At 39.5% G+C, this 12,603-nt stretch overlaps 1 protein-coding gene across 1 annotated transcript; it reads left to right on the top strand.

Moving 5' to 3' along the window:
• Positions 1 to 255: 255 nt before the first annotated feature.
• On the top strand, positions 256 to 10,201 carry RIBC2 (RIB43A domain with coiled-coils 2). Its single transcript, XM_021529979.3, has 7 exons — positions 256 to 445; positions 2,304 to 2,385; positions 3,380 to 3,724; positions 4,280 to 4,398; positions 6,200 to 6,427; positions 8,456 to 8,622; positions 9,699 to 10,201. The coding sequence occupies exons 1-7, from the start codon at positions 329 to 331 to the stop codon at positions 9,778 to 9,780; spliced, it is 1,140 nt and encodes a 379-aa protein (XP_021385654.1). The 5' UTR covers positions 256 to 328; the 3' UTR covers positions 9,781 to 10,201.
• The last annotated feature ends 2,402 nt before the right edge of the window (positions 10,202 to 12,603 follow it).

Here is a 12,603-nt window from a genome sequence, read left to right as displayed (position 1 = left end):
GGCGTGGCCGCGGCCCGCCCTCAAAGCCTGCGCGCCTCGTGCCGCGGCTCCGCTCTGCGGTGTGGGCTGCCCGCGCCGCTCCGGGACCCATCGCCGCTCCGGGACCCATCGCCGCCCCGGGACCCATCGCCGCTCCGGTTCCCTCACGTCGGGGCCGCCTCGTGTCCCGCCCGCCCAGCGCCGCTCCTGTTTCCCTCACGACGGAGCCGCCTCGTGTCCCGCCGTGGAGCGCCGCTGCGGTTCCCATCGCGACGGGCCGCCTCGTGTCCCGCTGCCCCCGGCAACCCTCCCAGTGCCGGCCCGCCGTGCCGCCGCTCTCCCCGGCGCCATGAGCGGGCTGGGGCCGCAGCGGGAGCTGGAGGAGGCCGCCGCCCTGGAGCGCCGGCGGCGGCGGGAGCTGCTGCGGCGGGGCCGCATCTTCGACCCCCGGATCCGCACGATCGGGGTGAGGGCGGGCAGGGCGGGAGGGAAGGCGCCGTGTCCCCCCGGAGGTGTGGGGAGAACGGCGGGGACCGCAGTCCCGGTGCGGGGCAGGCAGGGAAGGGGCCGTGCCCCGGTGCCCCCTCCCCGGGTGTGCGTTTGAGGGGCAGCAGGCAGCGAGGGCGGGCCACACGCGGCTTTCAGAGTCGCGTTTGAAGTTACTGGTCGTAGAATAGAAATCACAGAGTATTCAGGGTTGGAGGGGATCTCTGAACCTCATCCACTCCCCCCTAGCCACGCCAAGGTCACCCAGAGCGGGTGGCACACGAACGAGTCCAGGTGGGTTTGGAATATCTTCAGAGGGAAAGACTCCATGACCTGCCTGGGCTGCTGACTTAGAAACCAGAAATCCTAAAGAGGGGTTTGAATATTTTAAAAACAGGGAGGTAAAATACTGGAAAGCTGAATGGGAACCCAGATTTTATATTTTTTTCGTTGGTTATTACTGGTTTTATTATCATTTTGACTTCTGTACCTGTTTTGTCATCTGGGTAATGGAAACGTAAGATAATGCCCTCTTCACTTGCAGATTAAAAAATCTATCCTCAGTAAATCACTGGTTTTTCTAAAGAATTCACATGAGTAACCCAAATGAAAAAGTATTTTCAATTTACGTGTAAACTTTATACGTAAATAGAAGTAGTTTAGAAATTAGCTGCCTGAAACTGTTCATAGATTTCTTGCTTAAATGTTTAAAAGTGAAACCTGTAGTTTTGTGTGACTAGGAATGTCAGTTTTAGGGATGTTTTTGTGTCGAGTGAAAGTTTTTTGAAGAGGTCAGAGCCAATAGTGTAATATAAGCCAATACACTGACCTACCTCTATTATTGCCAGAATACTGAGAACTTGTATTGAATTTCTCTTAACAGTATTTTCTGGAGTTATGTTGTCAGCTTGGCTTTGCCAGTCAGACCTCTGAAAGAGTTGATATTTAGTGTCCACAACACCTTTGTTTTTGGTGGATAGAATTCTTGATGGTTTCACCCTTGCTTATAAACTTACCTCTTCGTTTGATGGCTATTGTCAGTTGTCCTGTACAGCACTAACCATGTGTAGTTTAGCCATGATCAGTTTCTGCTTTCATCTGAATAACTTTTAGACAAAGACTATTTATTTACCAGATTCTTGAAGATTTGTCATTGTATTTTTGACAATTTTTTTAAGCATGTTAAGTGACCCATAAGTTAAAAAAAAAAAGTAAAATGCATGTTTCTACCTATTAATTTGCCACCATCTGCCAACAAATGTGGGGCTACATTCTTTTGTCCAAAATGGAGGTGTGTTCTCCCATTTGATGATGTAGCCTGCATTATCCTTTGCTCAGGTCCCACTCACCATGGATGTGGATGTTCTGTACCATATCTGTCAACTCATCACAGACTCTGTATCCTGTAGTGCATTTTGGCAACCATAAGAATCTCAGTGATAAGACAGGACACGTTGGCGTTCCTTTCTCATAGTGAAACTTTGTATTTTTTTTCAAATGTTATTTATTACAACTTCATCTTTACTGTTGCAATACTTACCTGCTTTATAAATGAAAGCAGAACAATAAAATAAAATGCTAGCTGTAATAGGGAAAACATATTCTATGTAATACAGCTTAAAATATTTATAGCTCTGAGTATCGCGTAACTGTGGTGTTTTCATCTGATCAGGTGCAAGAACATACTGTCATTATTCAAACAAAGCAAACAAACAGGAATATTCCTGTTTCTGAATTTTGTTTTACCTACAACTATGAGTCAGTGTAGCTTGACAATACCTCTTTTAATTGTTTGAACACAGTATTTCCTATAGAGCTGCTTTTTTTCATTTTAATAGATTGATAAAGATGCATTGGATGTGCAGGTCAAGGAGAGGAAAATTAAAGAAGCAGCTGAAAAAGCAGAACATGAAAGATTTGGTATGTTCTTAGATACTGTGATATTTCTGTGAATAGCTAAATGTTTTAATCAATTTCTTGCTTTATTTTATCTCTTCTGTATATATTCTCTAAACTCAGTCATCCAATTTATGAGTCCTGTTTATATTCATGCATCTACGTTGGCATAGTATGTATTCTCATTGTTTACCTTAAGATTTATATTGCCATGATTAAACTGGGATACATTGCCAAATAGGCCAGAATTTTCAGTGTTTTCTTTTAAAAGGTATTTCTTTTAAAAGGAACACCTGTCAGGGTCTGACTCTTGGGAAACTACCAGCAGCAATGTGGAGTCTGGCAAAAGAGGAAATTATCTTTTCTAGCAAATTATTTTAAATAACTAAAATGGCTAGTTGGGTGGGAGTTTGGTTTTTTTTGTTGTTTTTTGTTTTTTTTTTTTTTTTCCTTAAAAATGCTGGAATTTATTTAGTTCCAATTAAATGGGCAGGAGCTCTTAAGCTGTTCAAAACTCAATACCAGCCAATGATTTTAGTGCTGTGATTAGAAAAATAACGGGAACTATGGAAGAGCTACCTATATTCATTTGAGTTGCAGCCCAGCATTGGTTTGCTTCCTGACAAGCAGCAATGTATTTCAGCTGTAGCTGTAAACTAAGAGCAAATGGGAACAACTGGTTTGCTGTGCATTGCTTGTGTACCAGGTTTTCACCAAACAAAACCTCATAGTTCCAGTACTTATTATTGTATTTGTTTCACATGCACGTATCTAATTGTATCATTACTAAAATAATTTATACCTAAAAAGCTAAAAATATTTTATAAGTAAATATTATTAATGTTATAGAGTTTGCTGGGCTGGTACTTACAGATCAAATACTCTCCTAAGGTGTAACAGTTTGAAGACTTACTTTCTGTTTATTCATCTTGAAAATTTTATTTTCACCTTATGTGTGCACTCCAATGACTCATGCACCTCTAAGAGTTGTGGTCTCATTGTGTTCACTTTTGTCTAGCTCATGACATGAAGAAAAATGACAAGCTCATGTGTTTGCTAGAAGAACGACAGAAAAACGAAATCAAAGAGATGAATAGGGCTCTCAATGAATTTCAGAAGAATTTTCAGGGGCCAGAAACAAGACGTGAATTTGACCTGAATGATCCACAAGCCCTGAAGAAGGACAGACCTGCTCGAGTTTCGGACGATGATCCTCGGTGTACTATATCTGGCATGCAGAAGTTTGTGGGTGAAGACTTAAACTATGATCAGAGGATGAAGTTTCAAAAGGAGCAGTTAAGGGAGTGGTCTTTTCAGCAACAGAAAGACTGGAAAAATGCATTAGCTGACCAAAAATTGGCAGGTAATAAAAAAGATAAGGTAGTTCTAATATTTTTTTTCTGAAGTTGTGTATCTGATGAAAACATGGTATAACGTATTGTATATTTAACTTAGAAATACTAGACCAGTGTTTACTTCTTAAGCTCTAATGTATTCACTGTTTCTCTTAGGAAATCTCTATTTCATGACATGTGATTGTAATATCACCCAGGTTTCATTTCTGGTTTATGCCTCCAGTTGGTATGCTTACTTCATCAGGTCGAGCTGTCCAATCTGTACTGTCCTAGAGCACAAAAAAAAATACTGATTTTTCTTTCTCAGCTTGTCATGAAACATTATTTTCTGCAGTTCTTAACATACTCCTTTCATTTTAACACTGTTTCGACAAGATAAGTTACATATTAAACTGCTTAATGAGTCACCTGAAATCCCAAGATGGACAGCTTTGATGGTAGGATTTGAAAATAGTTAATCAGCCTACTGCATCTGTAGCTCCCCCCTGCCTCTTCCCCTGGTTAACTCGTATGGCACATCATGTCCATGAATATTGACTATGTTTTATTTTAATCTAATTTAGATGATCTTTATGACAAGTTTAGGATTGAACTTGACCGAAAGATTATGGAAGAACAAAGAAGAGAAGAGGAAAGCAGGCGTGCTGTTTGTACAGATACAAAAAATTTCAATAGAATCCAGGTAAGTTGGTTTGTTGTTTTTTTATAAAATGTGGAGACAGAGAAGGAAAATAAGATGCACAAAATCAGAATGAGTAGTGATGTTTTCACAGGTGTTTCTTATCAGCTCACTTCCAAGGCTGTTTCATCTTGGAACAAGATAAGTTTTATGCACTTTGCAAAGTGAACAAAGGATCCAAGGATTTAGATGTCTTCTATCTAGTTATCTTCTGCCAAAATTGTCCCTCCTGGTTCTCAGGTTGCTGTCTGGTGGGCAGAAACAGCTCCCCAGTAATTCAGAGGCTTTGAGTTGGTAAACTGTATACTTCTTTCTTGGTTTATATCAGACCTCCTCCTACTGTGTCTGTCTGATTTTTTTTTTTTTTTTTGCACTTGTGTGGAAACATTGCTAACAGTTGCTTTTTGTCCTTGTTGTTTACATTAATTCCCCACAACCACTATTTTTGGCTCTTTGGCTGCTTTGTGGGTATTTGTGTGCAGTGTTTCTTGGTTGTTTACTGGCCTTGCTTTGGAACCTGTCTTACTACCATTACCTAGTTCTTCATCTTACTGAACATCCTTAATGTGTGTAGAGGAGCAAGTTCTCACGTGTTTGTAGTCATGTCATTCTCAGGTGTTTATGTCTTCTAGTTTCTCTGCCTACTCGTGCTCAACTTTACTTTGTATGGCATAGAAGACTTCACCTACTCTGACTTTCTCAATGGAAAACCCTTCAGTTTTTATTTGTCCTCATCTGCTTTGCCAGTGTGTATGTACCAACCAGTGAACTGCTGATGAATAAGGAAAGTACGAGCTGTTCTACATAAGTGAATATTCTCAAGGCAGTGATTTTCTTTTTTTAACTGCACACTTTGGTCAAAGTCAGACAGAATTACCCACTGATCTGTTGCAGTCAAGATAGATGGGTTAAGAGAGACTGGTCCAGCAGCCTGTGCTCTGTGTGCCCTAGCAAGCAGAAGGTTTCCTCTTTTCTGTCCACTGGGTGCTGCAGCCAGGCATTGTACCAGATAGTTTAGTTTATGCATTACAGAAGAATGAGTCAGTGTTAGAAATGAAAGGTACATACCATTATCATTCTACTTCAAATTAGTTTACTTAGTCTAATTCTTCTTTGAAAGGTAATTATGTTCAGTAAGATCATTGTATTTTATTTCTGGAGTATTGTAAGGGGAAAATTTCCTCAGAATAGGAGACTGCCTTGTGATGAACATTAGGAAGAGTGATTTCCATAGAAAATGCATACTGTGATCTCCAGTCTTTCAGATACACTTGTGTAATATGATTCAGGTTTGCATTTTGTATCAGCAAAGAGAATGAAGGCTACATATTCAGACTTTAATTGGACATCCCCTGTCTGTTTGTTTTGAGGGCTTACCCATGCTCTTCACCTAGATTCAGTATGTAATATATAAATCAAGGCTAGTGATTTGAGATAATAAATTGTTATTGTAGATTTTTATTATAAGTTTCTTCCATATTATGTTTATCTGTCAAATATGTATTGGTTATTTTCTTGGGGTTAAATGTGGAGTTATTTTTCACTTAATTCTATGTTTTCTTATAAAACAAAGTTTTTTTTCCCCAGTTTACTTGCTATATGTGATATGACAACATTAAAGAATTGTTTGATATTATGCTTTTGATCTTGGCCAATAAGACAATGGTCACTTTTTGTAAGTGATGCTTTTGACAACTGTATGCAGGTTGGAAAGACATCTGTTATGATATGTTAACATTTTTTCATCCCTTAGTTCATATTTTTCTTGGAAAAAACATCACTTCTGTCTTTCCATTGAATTTAGGCTGCTGAACTAGATCATAAAAATAAATTGGAAAAGGCTCAAAAAATAAAAGATGACATGGCTGAAATTACCTGCCTCCTTCGAGGAGACTTCCTTTCTGAAAACCCTGACCAAGCAATCGGTCCCTGGGGTAAACATAATGTGCTGGTGAATAGATGGAAAGGAATGAATCAGGAGCAGCTGATGGCAATTCGTGAATTTCAAAAGGAACAAGCTCTGGAGAAACAGGTATTTAAGCTTACATGCAATTTTCATGCATTTTTTGGTTCTCTTGGTTGTAATATTATAGACAATGTTTGTAAAATAAAAATACCATTGTTTCCCATGGACATGCCAATATGAGACTGTGTTTTCCATTGATCTGCATTTTACCCAAACTTTAATCAGTCTAACTGAACATAGTGCCTCTGAAGCAGCTGGGAGATGTCATGGAGCAGGCTAGAGCCCTGGAGTTGGACTGGGAGGAAGGTTGCTGAGGAGCCATGGGGCTCTTAGGGGTATGGTCCATGATGGTCCAGCTGAGCAGCAAAGTCCTGCCCAGCCCGAAACTCAGGCTTCTTGGTGCAGTTCAGGACCTGAGAGTGCACAAGCTGCCTGCAAGGAGTGGGCTGCTCCACAGGGGAAGAGCTGGGAGCTGAAGGTGAAACAGGGCAGGCCAAAGCAGTATTCTCGTGCTCAAGGGTGCCCAAGCACGGCAAATAGAGCAGGTCCAGTGACCTTGTTAATGTATTTTTCAGAGGCCTAAAAGTTCATGCATGTAAGAATGTGATGGAGTTTCCTTCTACCATTCCACACATGAGCCATGCTATGAAATAGAATTTCAGTAGTTAATAGTTGCTGCTCTAGAGGTGTATAGAAGCAGTTAAAATGAAAGCTCCTATGAAGTCAAGAATGTCCAGGCCTAGATATTGTGAAGTAGGAAGTGACTTGTCTCCCTTGTGCAGAGGCTGCATTTATGACAGCTAAGGAATAGTGTTTGATTTTATCTTTTAGTCCTTACAATACTATAGGCTATATCTTACCTAGTACTGTTATTAAAGCTGAAGGTAGAATTGTGATTTTCCTGCTCTTCTATTACTCTGAAATGAACCCATTCAAGTCATTAGGCTGGCTGAAAATGAGTGCAACAAAGAAAAGTAAGTTTTTTGCAAGCCTGATTTTTTTCTTCTGTTCAGTGGGGTGTCAGGCAAGAAGTCAGGCAGAGGAAAAAAGTTTCTGCTCATGTGGTGTTCATGGCTCCCCTATTATACTGAGTTAGCCATATTATAAGTCATACTGAGGTCTATGCACCTCTTGCTTCAGGAAGTTTCAACTCTTGTTAACAATATTTTTTAAAAAATCAGTTGCTGCTCTGGGTTTTTACAGAGAGAAAAGAACAGCTCTTTCATTGGCTATATCTTGCTTCTGCCTGGTTTAGAAATCCTTGCTCCCTTCTCCCCATTTCAAATGCTACCCCTAGTGCTCAACAAAGGCAAGCAAGTTTGTTTGGATGAACTTACCCATGAGGCTTTATGTGAACAGTGACGGAACCCAGGCCTGGTTCAGGGCTTCCATGTGGTGGACAACTCCCTCCTCCAAGCCAAGCTTCCAAAGAAAGGCTCAGCAGTCTCTGTTGTTCAGTCTCAAGGCAGTTTATTGTCTTCTCTGCCTGCTGTGGTTTGCTCAGCAGTTCAGGCAGAGGCACACACACACCCTGACATCCTCTCTGTCCCCTGAATTCCTTTTCTTCCCCCTCACCCGTGGCTGCTGTTATCTTTTATATGGTACATTATGTGATAAATGTTTACAGTTTCTTCTCAATACCTGCTACCTACATTAAATGGTGCTTTTCTAATCTAAACCAATCTGTGAGTGCCAACATCACCAAGAACATAGAGGTAAGGAAGAAGAAAGAGGGAGGACAGGGCTGGCCACAAATCCCTCCATCTTAAAACCTCTGACCCCCATGTACAAGGTGAAAACCCCCCTGTACAGGTGTTAAAACCCCTGTGTACAACACTAAAAAATTCTTCCCTCTACTTTGTAACTATTTCTACTATAATATCTAAACTTTTGTGACTTCTTGTTCTACCTGCAAAGTTGGTAAATCATTCCATGGCTCAAACTCAAAATCACAGCTGTTTCCAGTTGCCTGCCAGGGTCTCAAATACTTCTGACATGGACCCGGAACATCCAAAAATGTCCAAGGGACATTTTGAGTTCCAACAAAGTTCCATCTTTGAAAGAGACAATGAAGCATTTTTCTCACTCCTGTAGAGGGTAAGGGAGCAGGAACGGCGAAGAGTGGCTGAGTGGGACAGGCAGCGTCTGCAGGCTGCCAGAGCCCAGCTGCTTTGGGAGCGGCACCAGCAGCGGCAGAACCAGGTGCAGCGCCGGGATTTGGATGCCGTGAACGCAGGGCTCTCTCAGGAGCAAAAAGCAAAGTAAGTACCAAATTGTTCAAATAAAAAGAAGCTCTTGGCTTTCAAAGAGCTCTTTTTACTTGTTCTGTTTGTAACTTTTTTAATGCTCTTGTTACTAGTTCATGCTTTTAAAAAATCAACAATTTGCCTGAAGTGTGTTTTCCAGTATTATTTAATCAACCTTCAGAGAGTAGGTTTTTAGTGTTACTGACTGACATGAAAGAATTAGGATCTGGAATTCTTAAAAGCATTTCACTAACAACAGACTGTTTATCTAGATGGCAAAATAGTGAATAAATATAATAAGCTATGGAAATTATATTATCAGGTGAAAAATCATTACAAGTTTCTTTAATTTATCTTAGTTTTCTGAAACAAAAAAGGATGAACTGCCGGTAAGTGTGCCAGTTTCTGATAGCTCAGGGTTAAGCTAGCAACACAAACAGCATTTCCATTATGTATGACAAAACCACTGGATGTGTCTTGATGGGTAGTTCTTGTGTCTGCTCTTATGGGAAAGGAGAAGGATAATACATGCAGGAAAAGAAGAACAAACATAATGATTTGGTATTCTCTTTTTCAGTTCTTTTTTTTTTCTTTTGACATTAATACAGAAGCACAGAACAGTCAGTTGGAAGGAACTTAGAAGAAGTATAAAGTCCAGCTCTTAGATGAATGGGGATTGAACCCTTGATCTTTGCATTATTAGCACCATGCTCTGACCAACTGAGCCAGTCTCAGGTTCATATATACCTTTTGCAAATGAATTTCCAATACATGATGCCTTTTTACTATGAAAACAAAAATTTGGAATTGTGTTAATTCAGAATTTTTTTACTCTTGAACTTTCTGGAGGGATATTTCAGGAAGAAAAAACTTAAGTTTGCTATATTGAGATGTGGCATATATTTTGCAGAAAAATATAAATTACATTAAATTCTTACATTAAATTCTTTTACATTAAATTCTTTTTCTAATCATTTATGAACATTTATGGGTGTTAATGCATTACATCTTTTTTAGGTTTCTCAGGCTACTTCTGAATAATAGCAGGAAAACATTTAGTAATGGCTTTTACAATTTTTATTTATTTCTAGGAACATTTATCTTAAAGAACAAGAGTATTCAAATATTCCAACGGAAGAATTTTATGCACAGTTTAATACAACCACCCGGTAATAATCTGGATAAATCATACTGAAGTATGTAGATACATTAAAATTCTCAGTTGAGCAATTCCACATTTTATTGTTTTTACCTGTTCTCTGCCTTGTTCAAACACTGCATTCAAACTAAAGGACAGTCTGCTAGGCCAGATATATTCTAAGAAAAGGAAGGCATTGTAATAATTTTTAAACATTATTGTTGTTCTGAAAGGACTAATAGGTTCAGTAGTAGGTTGCTTGTCTCTTGTGTCTCAGGCTTAGCTGTAATGTTTACATTATTCATGCCTATGGGAATCAATTTCTGGAAAGAAATCTGAGTTTTAACTACAGTGTTGCTTTATGCAACTTGGCCAGAGGGGAATGCTGCCTCCTGTACACCACAAGAGATGCACTTCTCTGGGAGGGAAGAAAGATGACCTAGGCAGAAAATTGTGTTGGTTTGTTTTTGATTTGGTTTTGGGCTTTGGATTTTCCTAAAGCAAAAAAAAAAAAGAAACAAAAAAAAAAAAACAGAAAGGCAAGAAAAAAGGAAGAAGTGATCAAGTTGGTCAGAAACGCTGTGAACAGTGGGAATAAGGAGAAAAGAGTTTAATAGTCATCAAGGTGATTAGTGCACTGAGGCATAGCAGTGAAACAGAATGTGTGTAAGTGTGGAAAAGCAGAGGGGAAAGTATTCCTACATATACCCTGACACTTTGGAAATAATGGAGGAGGTTTCAGGTAATGTGCTGCTAAAGGAGAGTGGGGACAAGTCGCAAGTGTGACAGAAGAGGGGTGAAAAAGCAGGTGTGCACCAAACAAAGTCAAGGAGAAAAATCTCATTTTATGCAGGGTAATTCGTGGAAGCTGTGTGCTTCTGTCTTCATGGTGACAGTATTGACTTAGCAATTAAAGAGCCTGTCATTGACATTTGAAAATGGGTGTGCACAACACAGGGGAACAAAATATGGAAAAGCAATGTAGGAGACTAACTGCATAAGGGAAATGGATCAGAGAGCTAGCAAGGAAATTAAATCCAGAAGAGAAAGAGCTGAAATCAAAAGGACTGCAAAAAGGGTTAGAAGACTAACCTAGGAGACAGAAGATCTGAAAGAGGAGAAAAAATGAGTCAAATTAGAGATGCAGCTAAGAATCCAAGACCTCTAATATAGACCACCTTAAATAAAAATAGAGCCCATAGATCTTGAACTGTAATTTGCCAGCATATGGGACATAAATCTGAGGTAAAAGCATCCTGATGATGTTGGCTTGGAATCCACTGATTGTCTCAGCAATAACGGTAATGTTTGGTAATGAACTCTGTGGTGAAACAGGTTGAAGATTCCTCCACCAAGCAAAGGAGGAAAGATGCTTAAAAAAAACTGAGGGCTGAGATAAACTCAGAGTTATTCTTATCTCTGTGAAGATAATGAAGAATGCATGGTTCCTGAGATACTAGTAGGAGGAATTTAAAAATGCTTGAAGGAAGCATTTCTTAAAAGGGAACTGTTTAAACAGGTCTGTTTGCTCAGCTGAAGTAGTGCCCTATGGGATCACACCGATAAAATCTTGCTGCCTGATTAAAAACACTGATTAAAGAGGTGTTTGGAAAAGGGCCATCATGTTAATACCTTTAGATAGAGAGGGGAAAGAAAATCAAGGAGAACATTCAAATGGTTAAAGAAGTGCCATTCAACATGATTATCTTGAGCAAAAGGATACTGTCCCAGTTTTAGTAAATTGATACAATTCGAATTAATTGTTGTATAGATAGAAGCTGAGTAGAAAGTGGTGTGGCTGAAATAGAGGAACTGAGGAAATTTGGAAAATTGAGAGTGGATCACACACTGTTAATAATGAGTTGGTCTACAAAGAAGTAAGAAGGAATGGTATTGAAGAGATTTCAGTGGGATAGCATTTGGAGATCCATTTGTCAGACTGAGATTCACATATGGCTAGATCTCTTTGGAGTATTACCTAAAACTATTAATTTGACATCCTCAGGAGTGCAGGTGTATGTCTTAGAATAGACAGGCCATCAAATAGGATGGGTGGATTAATATGCTATCTCTAGTAGTTCTGATGTCGTTAAAGTTGGGTTTGATCTGTGTTAAATATCTCAGACTCTGGCTTTATCTTTTTTACCTAGAATTTTAGTTACCTGACAGAAAAAAATGAATAAAGCATGTGCTCAGAAGTTCATGAAGTTTTCTTCATTTGTCCAACTCGTGTGATTAGATGCTTGCCGACTTCACAGCAAGTCTACAGTTTAACTAAATGATGTTGGAGCTTGTCAGATGATGTTTGAATTTCCTTCAGGAAGGACTATGTGTCTAAAGCCCTTTTGCATTACCTATATATTTGCTTGAAAACTTTTTAGATAAAGTCAGAGAAGGATAGGTTTGTCACTTGTACTCCGAATAAGCCTTTGGATGAAAATTCAAGTAAGACAGTTCAATAACTGGGTAGAATCAGGCATCACTGAATTTCCTAGGAAACTCAGCATCATCAAGCATATTTGCAAAACCAGCCATGTTACATTCCACCTGTTGCTTCAGAATATAAAAATATTATTTTGGGGATTAAAAAAGAAGCACAATCAAGTTGTAGATAACATGCTTAATGTAAAGGGGAAAAGGTCTGATTCACTGTTATTGATGTTTTATACTAACTTTTATCTTGCACTGAAACAAGCCATGTTTTCAGTAGGTATTATCACCTGAACAGGTGATAATAAATAATTGAGGTGCAGGAACTCCTCAAGCCTGTATGGCTTTGTAACAAGCAAGCTGTGAGGGGTATTTTCTTTTGAAACATCATTCTCTGTGCTCGTTTCGCATTAGAGCCATGTATAGAA

The sequence above is a fragment of the Lonchura striata genome, chromosome 5 (genome assembly GCF_046129695.1).
Source record: "Lonchura striata isolate bLonStr1 chromosome 5, bLonStr1.mat, whole genome shotgun sequence".
Lineage (NCBI taxonomy): Eukaryota > Metazoa > Chordata > Aves > Passeriformes > Estrildidae > Lonchura > Lonchura striata.
Note: the sequence above shows the minus strand (reverse complement) of the source record. Positions and strands in the feature narration are given on the sequence as shown.

Bases quoted from the DNA above. Each gene is read 5' to 3' on its own strand.
- RIBC2 (XM_021529979.3), top strand. From the start codon at position 329: ATGAGCGGGCTGGGGCCGCAGCGGGAGCTGGAGGAGGCCGCCGCCCTG. The intron at 2,386-3,379 runs GTATGTTCTTAG...ACTTTTGTCTAG, and splicing joins AGCAGAACATGAAAGATTTG to CTCATGACATGAAGAAAAAT. The intron at 4,399-6,199 runs GTAAGTTGGTTT...CATTGAATTTAG, and splicing joins AAAATTTCAATAGAATCCAG to GCTGCTGAACTAGATCATAA.